Source organism: Xiphias gladius, chromosome 9 (assembly GCF_016859285.1).
Source record: "Xiphias gladius isolate SHS-SW01 ecotype Sanya breed wild chromosome 9, ASM1685928v1, whole genome shotgun sequence".
NCBI lineage: Eukaryota > Metazoa > Chordata > Actinopteri > Istiophoriformes > Xiphiidae > Xiphias > Xiphias gladius.
Genome location: NC_053408.1, coordinates 15,806,863 through 15,820,029, shown reverse-complemented (window position 1 = coordinate 15,820,029; position 13,167 = coordinate 15,806,863). Strand labels below are relative to the sequence as shown.

Genomic DNA, 13,167 nt, shown 5'->3' with positions numbered 1-13,167 from the left:
TTCACAGTACTGTACGACAATACTCATGCAGCTGCTTCTTTCCTCACTCCCATCTCTCTTCTCTCTTCCATCTGTTTAACGTCACATTAGTGCAGACTGCAGACCTACATGTTTTTTACTCTGCATGCATCCCTTCATCCCCTCTCTCTACTTCCATTTATAGAGCCTCCCCAAATCCCTCCATCCCACTGACCTATGCTGGAAAAAAGTCTCCAAGGCCTTGCAGACTGTGTATCTTTCCTGGATGGTCAGCAGGTGGTCCAGCTGCTGACTGAAGGTCCGCCCATGGACTTTGATGCTCGGTGGAAGAATCTCTGCTACCCACTGCAAAGAGCTGAGGGCTGGAGACCTGAATAGCATACACAGTTGAATATTATCATCATTTTTACCATTTATATATTTACACTTTATGTGTTAAGACTGTTGTCTGCCCTTTTGTTTTACATATGTATTTAAAAATGCAGTGCCAGTGTTGTTGATAGATGTGTCTGATGTTAGTTTCTTTGTTTCAGCAGACGATGACATATCGAAATGCCAATTCAAAATGTCGGGTTTGTTGATGTGTACTGACCTAGAGCGTGGTAACGTGGTGGGGGCCAGGCTAGGCGACTCCTCTGGGTCGGTTTGGTCTGAAGAGTAGTCTGACGGACCTTCCTCCACAACCAGAGTGGGCATTGCCCCACTGCCCTGCAGCATGGACACCACCTTCTCATGGGAACAGTTCCTAAAGAGAAAGAAAACAAAAGAGTGAACTTCAGAGACACAGAAGTAAATAATGGAGAGCTGATGGACTTATAGCTGTAAAGCATTCCTGCGACCCGTCAAAACACAGGTCTACCAGTTGTAACTAATAAACTAAAGAGTGACTTTTCACCCTGTTATACCGTATCTAAATAGTTGTAAAGAGGTAAAATTATCCAGTAATTTCCAAGAAAAAAGCAAATATTACAGAAAAGTATGAAAAAATAAACAGAAATTTGTGTAGCAGAAGTATGTTTTTATGCTTTCATATCCTGCTAATCATCCTGTGACCCCTCAGATTTATTTTGTGACTCCATGTGGGTGTCATCACCCCAGACAAAATATATTTTTTAACTTTGCCAGAGAAATAAATATTAATATATGAAGAAATATAAACAAAGTCAGACCGTGAAATGTATTGCTTCTTCGTATTAAATCTTCTTAGCAGCTTATTCTTATATTATGGTACAAAAAGTAACACATCTTATTCTTGATGTATATTATATTAACAAGGTAAATCCAAATCCTAGCCATTACCCTGTGCTGTATGACTTCAACAAACTAATTCATCTCAGTTGTAAAAGAAGATGACTGAGTTGAGATGGAAGATACATATTTAAGGATTTAATACACCTGAGATAAGGAGTGTACAAACAAGTGCTACATCAATGTTGCAACTATCTAATTTTGCACATTTCAGTAGATGTTGCACCCGATATGCTCACTTTGTAAACAATACACTGAAAGCTCCCACATATCTTAAACTTTATTTTCTCTCTCTCTCTCTCTGGTAACAACTCCCACTGTTTTCCTGATCACCTCCTACTGCTGCAGCACCGTGTTATCAGGGAGAGCAGCAAAATTATACAGCGCCAATCAAATCAGTACATCAGGCATCCATGGGAACAGCTCTGCAACTCTTCTTTCACATGCCTATTATGGTGGCAGGGTGAGTAATACTGTTTCTTCACACAGCATTTGATACGTTGTCTGATATACTGTATTGGTTGATATACTGTATTTGCTGAGCTCATAAAGATACATTCCAATTTCATCCATGATGAATTTCTTATCTGCACTCCCACACTTGGTCTCTGAAAATCCAGAGGCAGAAGGTCAAGAAGTTGTCAAGTCCACAAAAGAACTATTACAACTCCTACAAGAAGAGTCCAGTTTACATAAAAGCTTGTGTTCACGTGCATTGCTCCATGCATACATACTGTAACTTCAGAGACACACGCAGCAAGGTTAATTAATACCAGTGTCATTTAGAGTTATAGCCTATTAACTGTATATCTTTTGAGATGCCCTCCAGATCAGTTTTCTGTTAGGTCCAGACATAAATATCAATTATATAACTGCTGGATTATTGTGTCATGAAATTTTGTTTTCATTCATGTTTCCTTCATGATGAATCGTAATAACTTTGTTGATTCACTGACTTTTCCTGTAGCACCAATATCAGGTCAAACATTTTATGTGTCTGATACTTTGGTTTATGACAAAATACCAGTAAAACTACTGACATTCCCGCCCACTTTGTGGTTATTGCTAATTACCAATCTTTGTGTTCAGTGCTACAATATTTAGCAAATGCTGGCATGCTGACATGCTAAACTAAGATGGTGAACATTGTAAACATTGCCTATTTAACATCAGAATGTTAGCATTACATTGATGAGCATGTTAGCATGCTAATGTCAGCATTTACCTCAAAGCAATGCTGTGCCTACGTACAGCCTCAAAGAGCTGCTAGCATGGCTGTAGACGCTTAGACTTGTTAAAATTGTACTTGTCTCTACATTAAAAATTTCCATCCATTCTGGCTCTTTCCACTGCCATAAAAACGAAGAGTTAGATCTGAAAATACATTTAAGGTTACATACTTTTGAGGGTTTAATTCCTGGCTGAGACTTCCATTTTCTCCTGAGTGGGACTGACAGGAAGCAGAGTGCAACTCAAATAATGTTTCTAAACTGAAAAACTCAGTTTAGAAAACTGTGAAATATTGATGACAGAGAAACTATGACGAAATCAAATAAAAGCTTCACTACACTGTGATGGATTATCTGGCACTGTGAGAGATGTTTTTTTTATACTGGCAGCAGATGACTTCTCGTGGAGAAAAACAAGCCCTGACATCCAAAGTTCAAGAACTTGGACAGTAGACAAAGACAAAATACTGCTACTATTGCCACTAATAATAATAATGTTATCCATTAAAGACAAACCTCATGTCCAGTCCATTGAGGAAAAGGATACGGTCGCCTGGTTTCAGTCCACATTCCTCAGCAGGACTATCTGAGAGGGAGACAAAGATGGTAGATAATCATACATCAATCAGAGATTTAAAAGGGGATTCTGGCACAACCTCACCAGCTAACAAGGTGCGCTGAACATACGGGCTGAACAGGGAGAGACGGTGACTAATATGATGCTGTCAATCTGTGTATGACTTCCAACAAAGCCCATCAACACACGACATGATCTCCATGCTAAATCTTATTACGTAAGGAACAGTGCTGTCAAAACAATGCCCGGTGGAATCTGTTCCGACTGCACTGTACCCATACACCATCGCCTCCTCATCTGTCAACTCACTGCTGAGTTCACCTCACAATGAATGTCATGTCATCTTTTTTTAAGCAAAGTTTGGTGTGATGGTGTAGTGTGTGCAGGTTTAGGCACATTCACGGGCCACGCGACAGACTTTATTTCATGGGACTTGTGGTTTCCTGGTTATCAATAAAGGACCCGTGTTCAGATCACGATGAGAGACATGCCATCCACCTCCTCTATCTCCATATCAACATCCATAAGGCCCACTGAGTCAGCCCGCTCTAGCCGCTTCAGCACATGATGGTGGGAGATGATGGTGGGCGGGAACAGTGGCGTCATCATCTAATACACACAAGTACTGTAACAAACACACACACACAACTCCCTCCTCACAGAAGAACCTGGCAAATTCCATCAACAGTAACTTCACAGCCTCTCTTGTCTGCTATTTTTATTTCACAAAGCAATAACAGTTAATTCAATAAGCTTTAAAAAATAATCAAAGTAATTAAAATGTTCACCGAAGGCTCCGAAGGTAGAAAAAATTCACTCTTCTAACATTGTATGTTTTCCAAGTTTTTCAGAAACATCAAACTAGTTCTTAAAGAAATTATTTTGATATCTCTATGTAATGGCATCTGCCATTATATCTTGATTGTTTGATGTGAATTTGCTGAAGTTGGTAGAAGCATTACAGAGAACCCTCAGTATACCGTACGCTCCTCTTTGGGCATCCATTAGCTAAACTTAAAAAAACATAAAAGAGTGGTCAATCTGAAAACAAGGATGCTTTTCTGAGATTCTGTGAAGAAAACTAAAGGAGATTCAAGATTTTTACCCGGCATCGCTTATAAGCAAAACCATAAGTTACATTATGAAATTACAGTTCATGACATTATGATGAAGCATGTGTGAAACGCACGATAACAAAAAGTATTACATATGAAAGTATGATAAAACTATGTGATGTTTATACAGTATAATCCCTTATTTATTTTAGACCTCATTTGTAAGATGTTTGAGTTTATATTTCCCTTTACAAAACACTGCTACAAAACAGTAACGGATCATGATAGTATCATTATCTCAGCATGATTTGATTGTATTGAACATAAAATTTAACAAAATTGAAACAATCAGTATACTTCCAAACTCTAGGTCCTAGCCATTCAATTATTGCTGCCCTTCACTGAGGAAAAAAAAACATACAACGGGATATGTAGAAAGCTGACTGACTGCTCTAAGTGTCTGCTACAGTACAGCCTGTTCTCAGTGTTTTTATTGGTGAGTCAGACAAATCCACTTCCTGGTACACTCATAGTCACGGACACAAACACCTCCCGATCACCTTCAACCCCCAGCGGCTGGCACCAAAACAGACTCACCCACATGAAATAAGCCCGCCCACCCTCGCCAGCCAACACAGAAAATTTTTTGGTTCAAACGACCACACACAGTGAGGAGGCATCTATCAGGGCTGTATTGTACTGGATTTTATTATAGGAGCAGTACCTGGGATAACGGAGTCGATGCAGACGGGAGCGTGACCTCGCAGCGTGAAGCCGAAGTTCTTCTTCCCTCTGTAGACACGAACGATCCTGAGAAATTGACATTTATGGGTTGTGAGATGAGTGACTGAACAGCAGATAAAATAAAAAATATTTTCTCCAACCTGTTAGCTAATACACAATATCATTATGTACCTGTTTTGCATGACAAATGGGAAAAGCCTTTTAGATTTCTTTTGTTCTTCTCATGTTAAAATCCTATGACCTTTGATTAGAGCAATTTCTTTTTTAGGGTTACACAAAATACAACATGGTTCAGTGCTGAAACAATTAAATCTATCTACAAAAATGTTGATTATTAGTTTAATTGTGTAAGTAATTTTTCCAGGAAAAAGCCAAACATTTGATGGCTCCAGCTTCTGAAATATTGGGAATTGCTACTCTTCTCTGTTTTACATATTTGTAAATTGAATTCATTTGAGTTTTGGACTGTTGATCAGACAAAAAAAAAGAAAAAAAGAAACCTGAAGATGTCATTTTTTTCACCTTGTGGTGGTTTATGTGCAGAGTATTTTGAAACTTTTGAAAACTTAGCAGTCCCATATGCCATTTTTAAACTCCCTGTTTCAAGTAGAAATACATCAAATAACAAAAACAGTACATTATTTAAATACTGCTTCTTTTTATGTCAAGTATTTCCGATGAATTTCTTTGATTGTTGGTAAAAAGCAAAGGTAAATTCAGAGTGTTATTCCCACTAAATGACTGTGTTTCTTTAATCCATTGACAATTCTCATTGTTGTATCTTTTGGATTCGCTGATTAATGGTTTGGCCTACAAAATGTCAGAATATCACGAAAAATGCCCTTTAAAACTTTCCAGAGCCAAAGGGGATTTCTTCAAATGGCTTTTTTTTTGTCAACAGAAAAAAAAACCCCTTAGAAATAGAAATGTTTAGCATTTCATTGATTAAATGATTAATTAGTTATTACAACTACGACCCACTAACCAGTTAATCGTTTCAGCATTAATTGTGACATCATTTAATTACGCTGATGCAAGCTTTCTGTGAATGGACGGGGAGCTCAGTCTTTGTGCTCCACTTTTGTTTGGATTTGTCACTTCCTGTTGGTAGGAGTCTGAGCAAGTGGGGGTATGATGCTCTTTTTTCCTGCAATCCAACTTTGTGATTTAGTGCAGCCCCAACTCCACATCACATCCGGACATCTTTCTGTGTGTTTTATTCAACCAGCTTCTGGCCTAAATAAAAATATTTCAGGACGTACTCAACATAGAAAAAAGCTTTGACATTTTGCTGATGGTGGCGCTTCACTCTCATTCACCCCAGTGGAGGAATACACGCTGGAACCTCCCACTACATCAAAGATGTGACACTTTCACTGTCTATCCACAGTACGTTGCCATGGAAACGACTCAAGGCAACACTGGCTTGATATGTAAACAGGGGGAAGACGAAAAAAGACGATGGGGGGAGAGAAAACAGAAAAATCTACTCTTTGATAGCTGCAGTTAATGGTTGTTATGTAAGACGAGCTATAAGCAGATGGGTGCATTCTGTGCCGTGTGTGTGTGTGTGTGTGTGTGTGTGTGAGGAGGGTGTTGGTCTGCACAGCCAGAGAGCGGCGCAGCTTCAACCCTGAGCACACTTGACTAACGGAGTATATACGACTATCAGGCTGCCCAAGGCCTATTCTGCTTCTCATCAATCAACACCAACTGCACTTCATACTTTTACGTTATTTCACATGAAGTCATTGAGCCCAAAAATAATACATAACAACCCAAAGACTATCAATCAGTCACTGCTTAATGAAATCCACCGAGACATTAAAAACTGCCACATTGTGCAGCAGATCCGATATTGGCCTAAGTAGACAATTGCCAATCTATACTTATTGATTATTAACGACACTTTAAACACATCTGGGGTTGGATTCATTCAAAATCTCCATTCTTGAAAATGAGTAAAGTAAATCAATTTATCTATCTAGTTACTGTGGAGACACAACAGAGTTACACAACACTTGATGCAGTCTCTCCCATTTAACACAATCAGCTTGTGCCCTATTGTTATGTGACCTGCCAATATGATTACACTTTCAGCCCCACATTTTCACTCCCATTTGGATGAAGACAGATCTTGGGATTTAGTTAGCTGGCTTAGTGGGGGAGTGTGGTAGTGCACTGCCACCCATGTAATCCTGCACGAAATCCATTGTGCTGTTATTAATTGGCCAGTCGTGTACTCAGTGTGTTACTGTGTGGAAGATGAACCAGAGGGGAAGACTGGTCAGGGGCTCTAAAACAGTGCAGAATTAACATGTTGAATAGGTGAAGATGACCATTTCAGTTTAAAGGAGCTAAAGATGTTATTTGACAAAATGGGAAATACTTTACACCTGAGCACTTTCTAACTTATATTGTAGGCTATAAAAACATGCTTCTTATACACACAGATTTTGCGTTTTTTACGAGCAGTTTCATAACTAGACTCAGAGCTTTAGGATGTAAAAATCAGAATCAGTAAAGAGCAACAGCAAGGTGAAAAAAAACACCATGAGAACATAACTTGTCCCCCAAGTTTTCATAACTCTCAAAATATTGGAATAAGAAAGTGAATCACTGGCTGTTGCATAATGTGTTGAGATTAACCTATTGGAAGCCTGAATTCCCAGAGTAAACAACACTTAAACCAGAGCCAAAAAACCCATAAATCAACATAGCATGATCAAAAACAACATTTTAGGAGTCTCATACATGTCTGCTCACCTCTGATTGGGTCCGATAGGGGGATGTGCAGGTATCCCAGAGATGGACTTCCTTATGCCCCTGTCTCTCCCCGCCTCACCCCTCCCTCCCGCTTCTCCTCCGTCCCTGGGCACAGAACTGGCCCGTTTGGACCCATGGTGGCGCTCGGAGTGATCCTCGCTCCGGCTGCGCCGGACTCTGCCCTGCGGCTCACTGATGCTCTTGCTGCGGCAGAGTCGGTTGATCACGTTCTGTGAGACAGCTTCGTCGAAGCGCTGCCGGTGCTTCTTCGGAATGAAGATTCTGGCAAACATGGTGGCATGTGAGGAAAATAATGAGGGGTGATATGAGTTTTTTCTCCGCAGGAGTTGCCTCAGAAAAAGGAAATGAGCAGGAAAGAGGATGGATCTACATCACAGATCCACCTCAATCCAATCTGAAAGCATATAGCCCATAACCAAACATCTTGGATATCCAGTGAAATAACAAGTCAAACATCCACTATGAGCAGAGATGAAAAGGTGATCATCAACTCAATAGCTACTAATAATCTTCACAATCAAAGTCTACGCTGATTCAAATCAACAGGCTTCCTCGTTCAACACTCTGATTCAAAGAAAAGGAAAGAAAAAAGCTTTGTATGGAAAGATGATGTGTCTTTCCCACTGGAGGTGACTGATGTCCCCAGAGAGCAGAAAAGAAGAGAAGCTGAATGGGAAGCCAGAGAGAAAAGACCTTTCTCTGAGGAGAGAGACAGTGAGGAAACCTTGGTGTCACTCGCTGCCTGCTGGAGTCTCACTGCTGCAGCGTGAGGTACCCGAGCCAGAATACAGCAAGAGAAAAAAAGGTGTGGGAGTGAGCGAGCATGGGATTTCTCCTCTGCTATCTCTCTCTCTCTCACTCTCTCTCTCTTTCCATTTACAGTATCGGTACAGTATTACTTTCTCGCTCTCCTACACTTCCGTTCACGCCTCACCTCTGTGTCACTTTGTCAGTGTGAACACAGAGCAGGAAGCTGGCATCATCTTGTTGACCCCGGACCTTAGCAATTTTCCCATTTAAACAACAAAACTCAACGCGTAACACACTTAGTTTTTCAGCTTTATGAGGTAAAAGACATGTATATTTAACCTAATGAAAAACAGCACCAAGTAGGTGGATAGGTTTTTACTAAACTGATCATTCTCATTTCAGTTGCAACATTTCAGTTGTGTTTTCACGAAATGATCTTATTTTGAGGAATGCCACACTTCTCAGATGTTACCCTTTCTTTTTCAAAATTAACAATAGATGCCGAAGTTCTAATGTTAAATGAACTTTACCAATATAAATCTGACTGAAACTGGAAAAATTGTGATTTAACGAATAAAAGAATAAAGAATATTTAAGACTACAAATCTGACTTGACACTTTTCAGTAACCGCTGCTATAGACACATTTTAGTTCGTACCAAAAAACACAGTGAGGTTCCATACTGAGCGCTACAAAACTACAAGCATACATTTTGTGGCACAATAATCCTACAAAATGTCAAAGAGGGGGACAAGAGTGTACTGCACATGCTGTTTTGTGTGAAGTGCTGGCTGTTTACCACACAGCAGTGCCGACCATGAGAACAAAACAAAATCAGTGTTCCCCCCACACACAAGGACTCAGCTGACAACAGAAAAACAGCTTTCATTCAAGTGATCAGAATGGCTGTCAAGAGACAAGAAAACCACCCACACATCCACACACACTTTCAATACCTATACTTGTGTTGATATTCACACTGAACCCCCTAACAGTACCCTTGAGTTGTTCTTCTTGTTCTCTTGATGTCTAACCTTAAAGAACAAGTTCACCAGTTTTTATTTAGGGCACAAGTAGTGATGTAACTGCAATCCTGGGTAATTTATTGTGTATTCAGTAGCCTTGATATACAACACTGCAATGCAGACAAAATATAAGATATGATTCTTGAAAAAAAGGGTTAAAGTAATTCAGGGAAATGTAGAAATAAATGGCCAGCTGAAAACCAACAGTATATCACAACACCTGTGATTCACTCATTACCACAGACTGATAAAAAGGCGGACAAGCTGCTAATTTTTCTTTACTCTGAACCTTCTGTCCTATCATTCACTTTTATGTATTAGTTTCACACTTCAGCAAATACGCTTTTTGCTTTTTTGCCAAGTTAATTGAGGAGACTGATATCACTTCTACACCTGTATGATAAATATGAAGCTACAGCTAGTGCCCAGTTATCTTAACTTAGATTAGCATAAAGATTGGAAATGGGGAAACAGCTGTCCTGGCTCTGTCAAAAGGTTAAGAGCTGCTGGTGGGCGGATTTTGTTACCTTCAGACTGAGTCAGGCTGGTTTTTTTCCCAGCATATCCAGTCTTTGTCTCTTAGACTGAGCTATGATATGTTAGGGCTGACAAGAAATCAAATTTCCCAAAATGTAAAACTATTGCTTTAATCCCACTAAACTAGCCCCTTAAAGAAGTGAGTATTGGCCAAAATAATCTAATTATGGAGGATTTATTAAAACAGCAAGGAATATGTTCTCATAAGAAGGGAAAAACAAGAACATACGGGCCTGCAGTAGCCCACACAGTATAAACACACAGCATGTCACATATGTTAACATCATGTCTTTTTGGAAACCAGACCCAAAGGGAACGTAGAAAATTCAGACTGCACTGTCTAAAGGGACTAAAAGAGAACCAAAATCCCACCTGATCAAGCGAGTCAGAAGTTAATTATTTCATTCCGTGTTTTTTTGAATCACAGCGCCATTAAGATCCAACTGAGAGCTGAGCTCCAACACAGACTATCACAAACAACCGTTTTGATTCCCTCCTACACCAGTCTGTTGTGTTCTTACTGGCTGATTTTCCACTAATCAGCTGATCAGATGAATCAGCCACTAGCAGACAGGTTGTAGCGCGGTCTGTGAAAAACAGCCCCAGTCGAGTAATTAGCAACAAACGTGCTGATAAAGACGAGGGAGAGACAACAATTGTCCATGTCCACGAGAGGCTAGGTAAGCTGCATAAAAACAACTTTGACAATTAAATAAAGCAATTATGACACACTCATTGTACAGAGAGAAGGAGAGAGAGAGAGACAGAAAAAGCAAATTCACAGCAAACGTGAGGCGATGCTGCGGTTATTTCATTATCTAGAGTTGTTTAAGCATTTTATTAAAAGGTATTTGGGTGAATATAGAGCACCTCAAGCCCTGTGCCGTTCATGTAGTGTAGCAAATAATAAAGTCTCATTTATGTGTGGAAGCTAAAGGTCACATCTTCTGTTAACAACACTGGTTACATTTATTTATTGCACACCAGATGTTCACTCTTTCGAGTCCTATCGAGATAGAAAAGACGCAATTAGAGCATGGGCAATTCTGTCTTTTTAAGGCCACTACCAGTATTCATATTTGACTATTTTAAAAACTCCAACAATGTAACAACTGATACTCTTTTTTAACACGAACACATTACATAAACAAACATTTTTGTTTCTACACTGCAATTTCTTGTCAATAATCATTCGACATATAAGCTTATACAGATATCATGCCACTCCAGATTTAACATGTGTTCATATTCTGCTAACCAGGCAGTTTCTGCCCTTTTTTTAATTTAAAAAAAAAATCACCATTCACTCTGTTTTGACTTTTAAAGATAGTTTAGATAGTTTCCTTTTTTATCAAACTTTTATGTACCTAATCTCATTATGTGATGTAGATGCTGGGTTAGTCTGCAATTTCTGTAAAAGCAGAAAGAACACACTGCAGTTGAGCTTAAGCAAGTCTACTACTATATACTAAAGGTAATCAGACACAGAAGATAAAGTAGCTTGCAAAATTCTACATTGTAGATCTATTGAGTGAAAAGGTTTAATATTCCAATTCCTCAAAGTATAGATATAACAGATAGAATTCAGAAATTTCCAAGAAATCTGACTTTTGTGGGTCCCCCCCAGTGGTAGCATCAATGAATAACAACGCATGCTCCTACCCTCTTTACAGGAGCTCTCCCTTCAGCACCACAACAACACAAGACAGAAGACGAGCAACAGCAGCAGCCTATTGTTTTTGACACATTTCCCATGTCTCCAGCTCCAATTACGTGTTTTATGTGATTTTTAATGTCTCACAGTAGGTCCAGTGTATGGGGATATGATTAAAGCAGCCAATTAAATACTTATGAAAGGGGCACTTTATTGGCTTAACACACTACAGATCAGGTTAGTCATCAAGAGGAGGACAGCTAAGCCTGTGAAAACTGTTTTATAATGTTTTTATTTTTTATTTTTTGATAGAGAGAACTTTTAACAGAAAGCCTGTTGTTTTAAACTGGCATTGTGGATATTGAAAGATGTCAGCATTCCGGTTGGGAGTGTTTTATGTAAAATGGCATCAAGTTGCATCATGGGAAGTGTAGGATCTAGGGTTTTTGTGGGTGTGAGTCATACTAGAGGTTAGAAGTCAGGATGTCTTGGCCTCTACTGCTTCAGTTCTAAACTTTTCCTTTTTTTCAGCTTCACTAAAGGGTGTGATTGGCTGTAGTCAGAAGTGTGCGCTGTTGCACCTGTAATCACACCTAACAGTGATGTCACAGTGCACCGACACACCCTAGAGTACACTTCGACACTACTGCAACAATCAGTAAAGTTTAACGACTGGAGGTCAGCATAAAACAAAAACATAAAAACGATTTTCAGGGGGTTTGAAGTCACTTTTTAAGTAGGGCAATTAGATTTGTTTATACATTTTTTTACCCCAATAATCTTGTCAAGGGAGTTTTAAGAAATACAAATATTTCCCAACATATAGCCTTCCTCTTGTGGGAAAAAATGCACTATTGCAGTTCCAGAGATGTCTTATCTTCACCATGTTTTTCCATGTCTAGCAGCAGAGTTAATCATTTGAAAGATGCTATAATGACATAAAAATCTACGGACAGTGGCTTTAAGTTCCCTGCCATCCTGAAAACATACACCATTTATTTAAATTTTTTTGCTGTGACTTGTTTTAGAATAGCTCCCACTTTTAAAAAATGGTAGTTATCTAATTTTTGGGACAATTTTTTTCAGTAAAAGATATAGGCCATGTATTCTTAGCCCGCTGTCACTGTCTCTGCAGATTCTGATCAGGTTTGAGGCATACTTGTATCTGACTGCAGTCTGAGACAGTGAGGCCTGAGCACAGACTACTGGCTACAATGAGCAAACTCATGAGATATAAATAAATGTTCCGTAGTGATGTAGGTGTAACAGCCCACACAGTCCCTCTTTGTTTGCTAAATGTGCTACCCTGCTATTTGTCATCTATTCATATCACTGCACTAATATGTCTGTGTCTCTCACACACATAGAAACTGCCTGCATAAGGATGTGTGTGTGAGTGTGTGTAGCTGCTGCAATTAGCATTATGCTTTAATAAATGCACACGTTCATCTACCTCAGAATGCACAGCCATCTGTTGAAAACCCCAGCCTCATCACAAAAAGTTTTCCGCAACAACTCCTGGAAACTAAATGAGTGCTCTGATTTGACCTCATTTATAAAGAACAGAGATCTATAATTATCT

At 39.3% G+C, this 13,167-nt stretch overlaps 1 protein-coding gene across 1 annotated transcript in view; it reads right to left on the bottom strand.

Moving 5' to 3' along the window:
* grid2ipb (glutamate receptor, ionotropic, delta 2 (Grid2) interacting protein, b) overlaps positions 1-13,167 on the bottom strand; it is a 36,979-nt gene that overhangs the window by 16,846 nt on the left and 6,966 nt on the right. The window contains exons 5-9 of the mRNA XM_040135719.1: positions 7,599-7,880; positions 4,813-4,898; positions 2,973-3,042; positions 572-724; positions 194-349 (exon numbers count right to left, since the gene is read on the bottom strand). Coding sequence (XP_039991653.1) covers positions 194-349; positions 572-724; positions 2,973-3,042; positions 4,813-4,898; positions 7,599-7,880 — 747 coding nt within the window. The remainder of the gene's footprint in view (positions 1-193; positions 350-571; positions 725-2,972; positions 3,043-4,812; positions 4,899-7,598; positions 7,881-13,167) is intronic.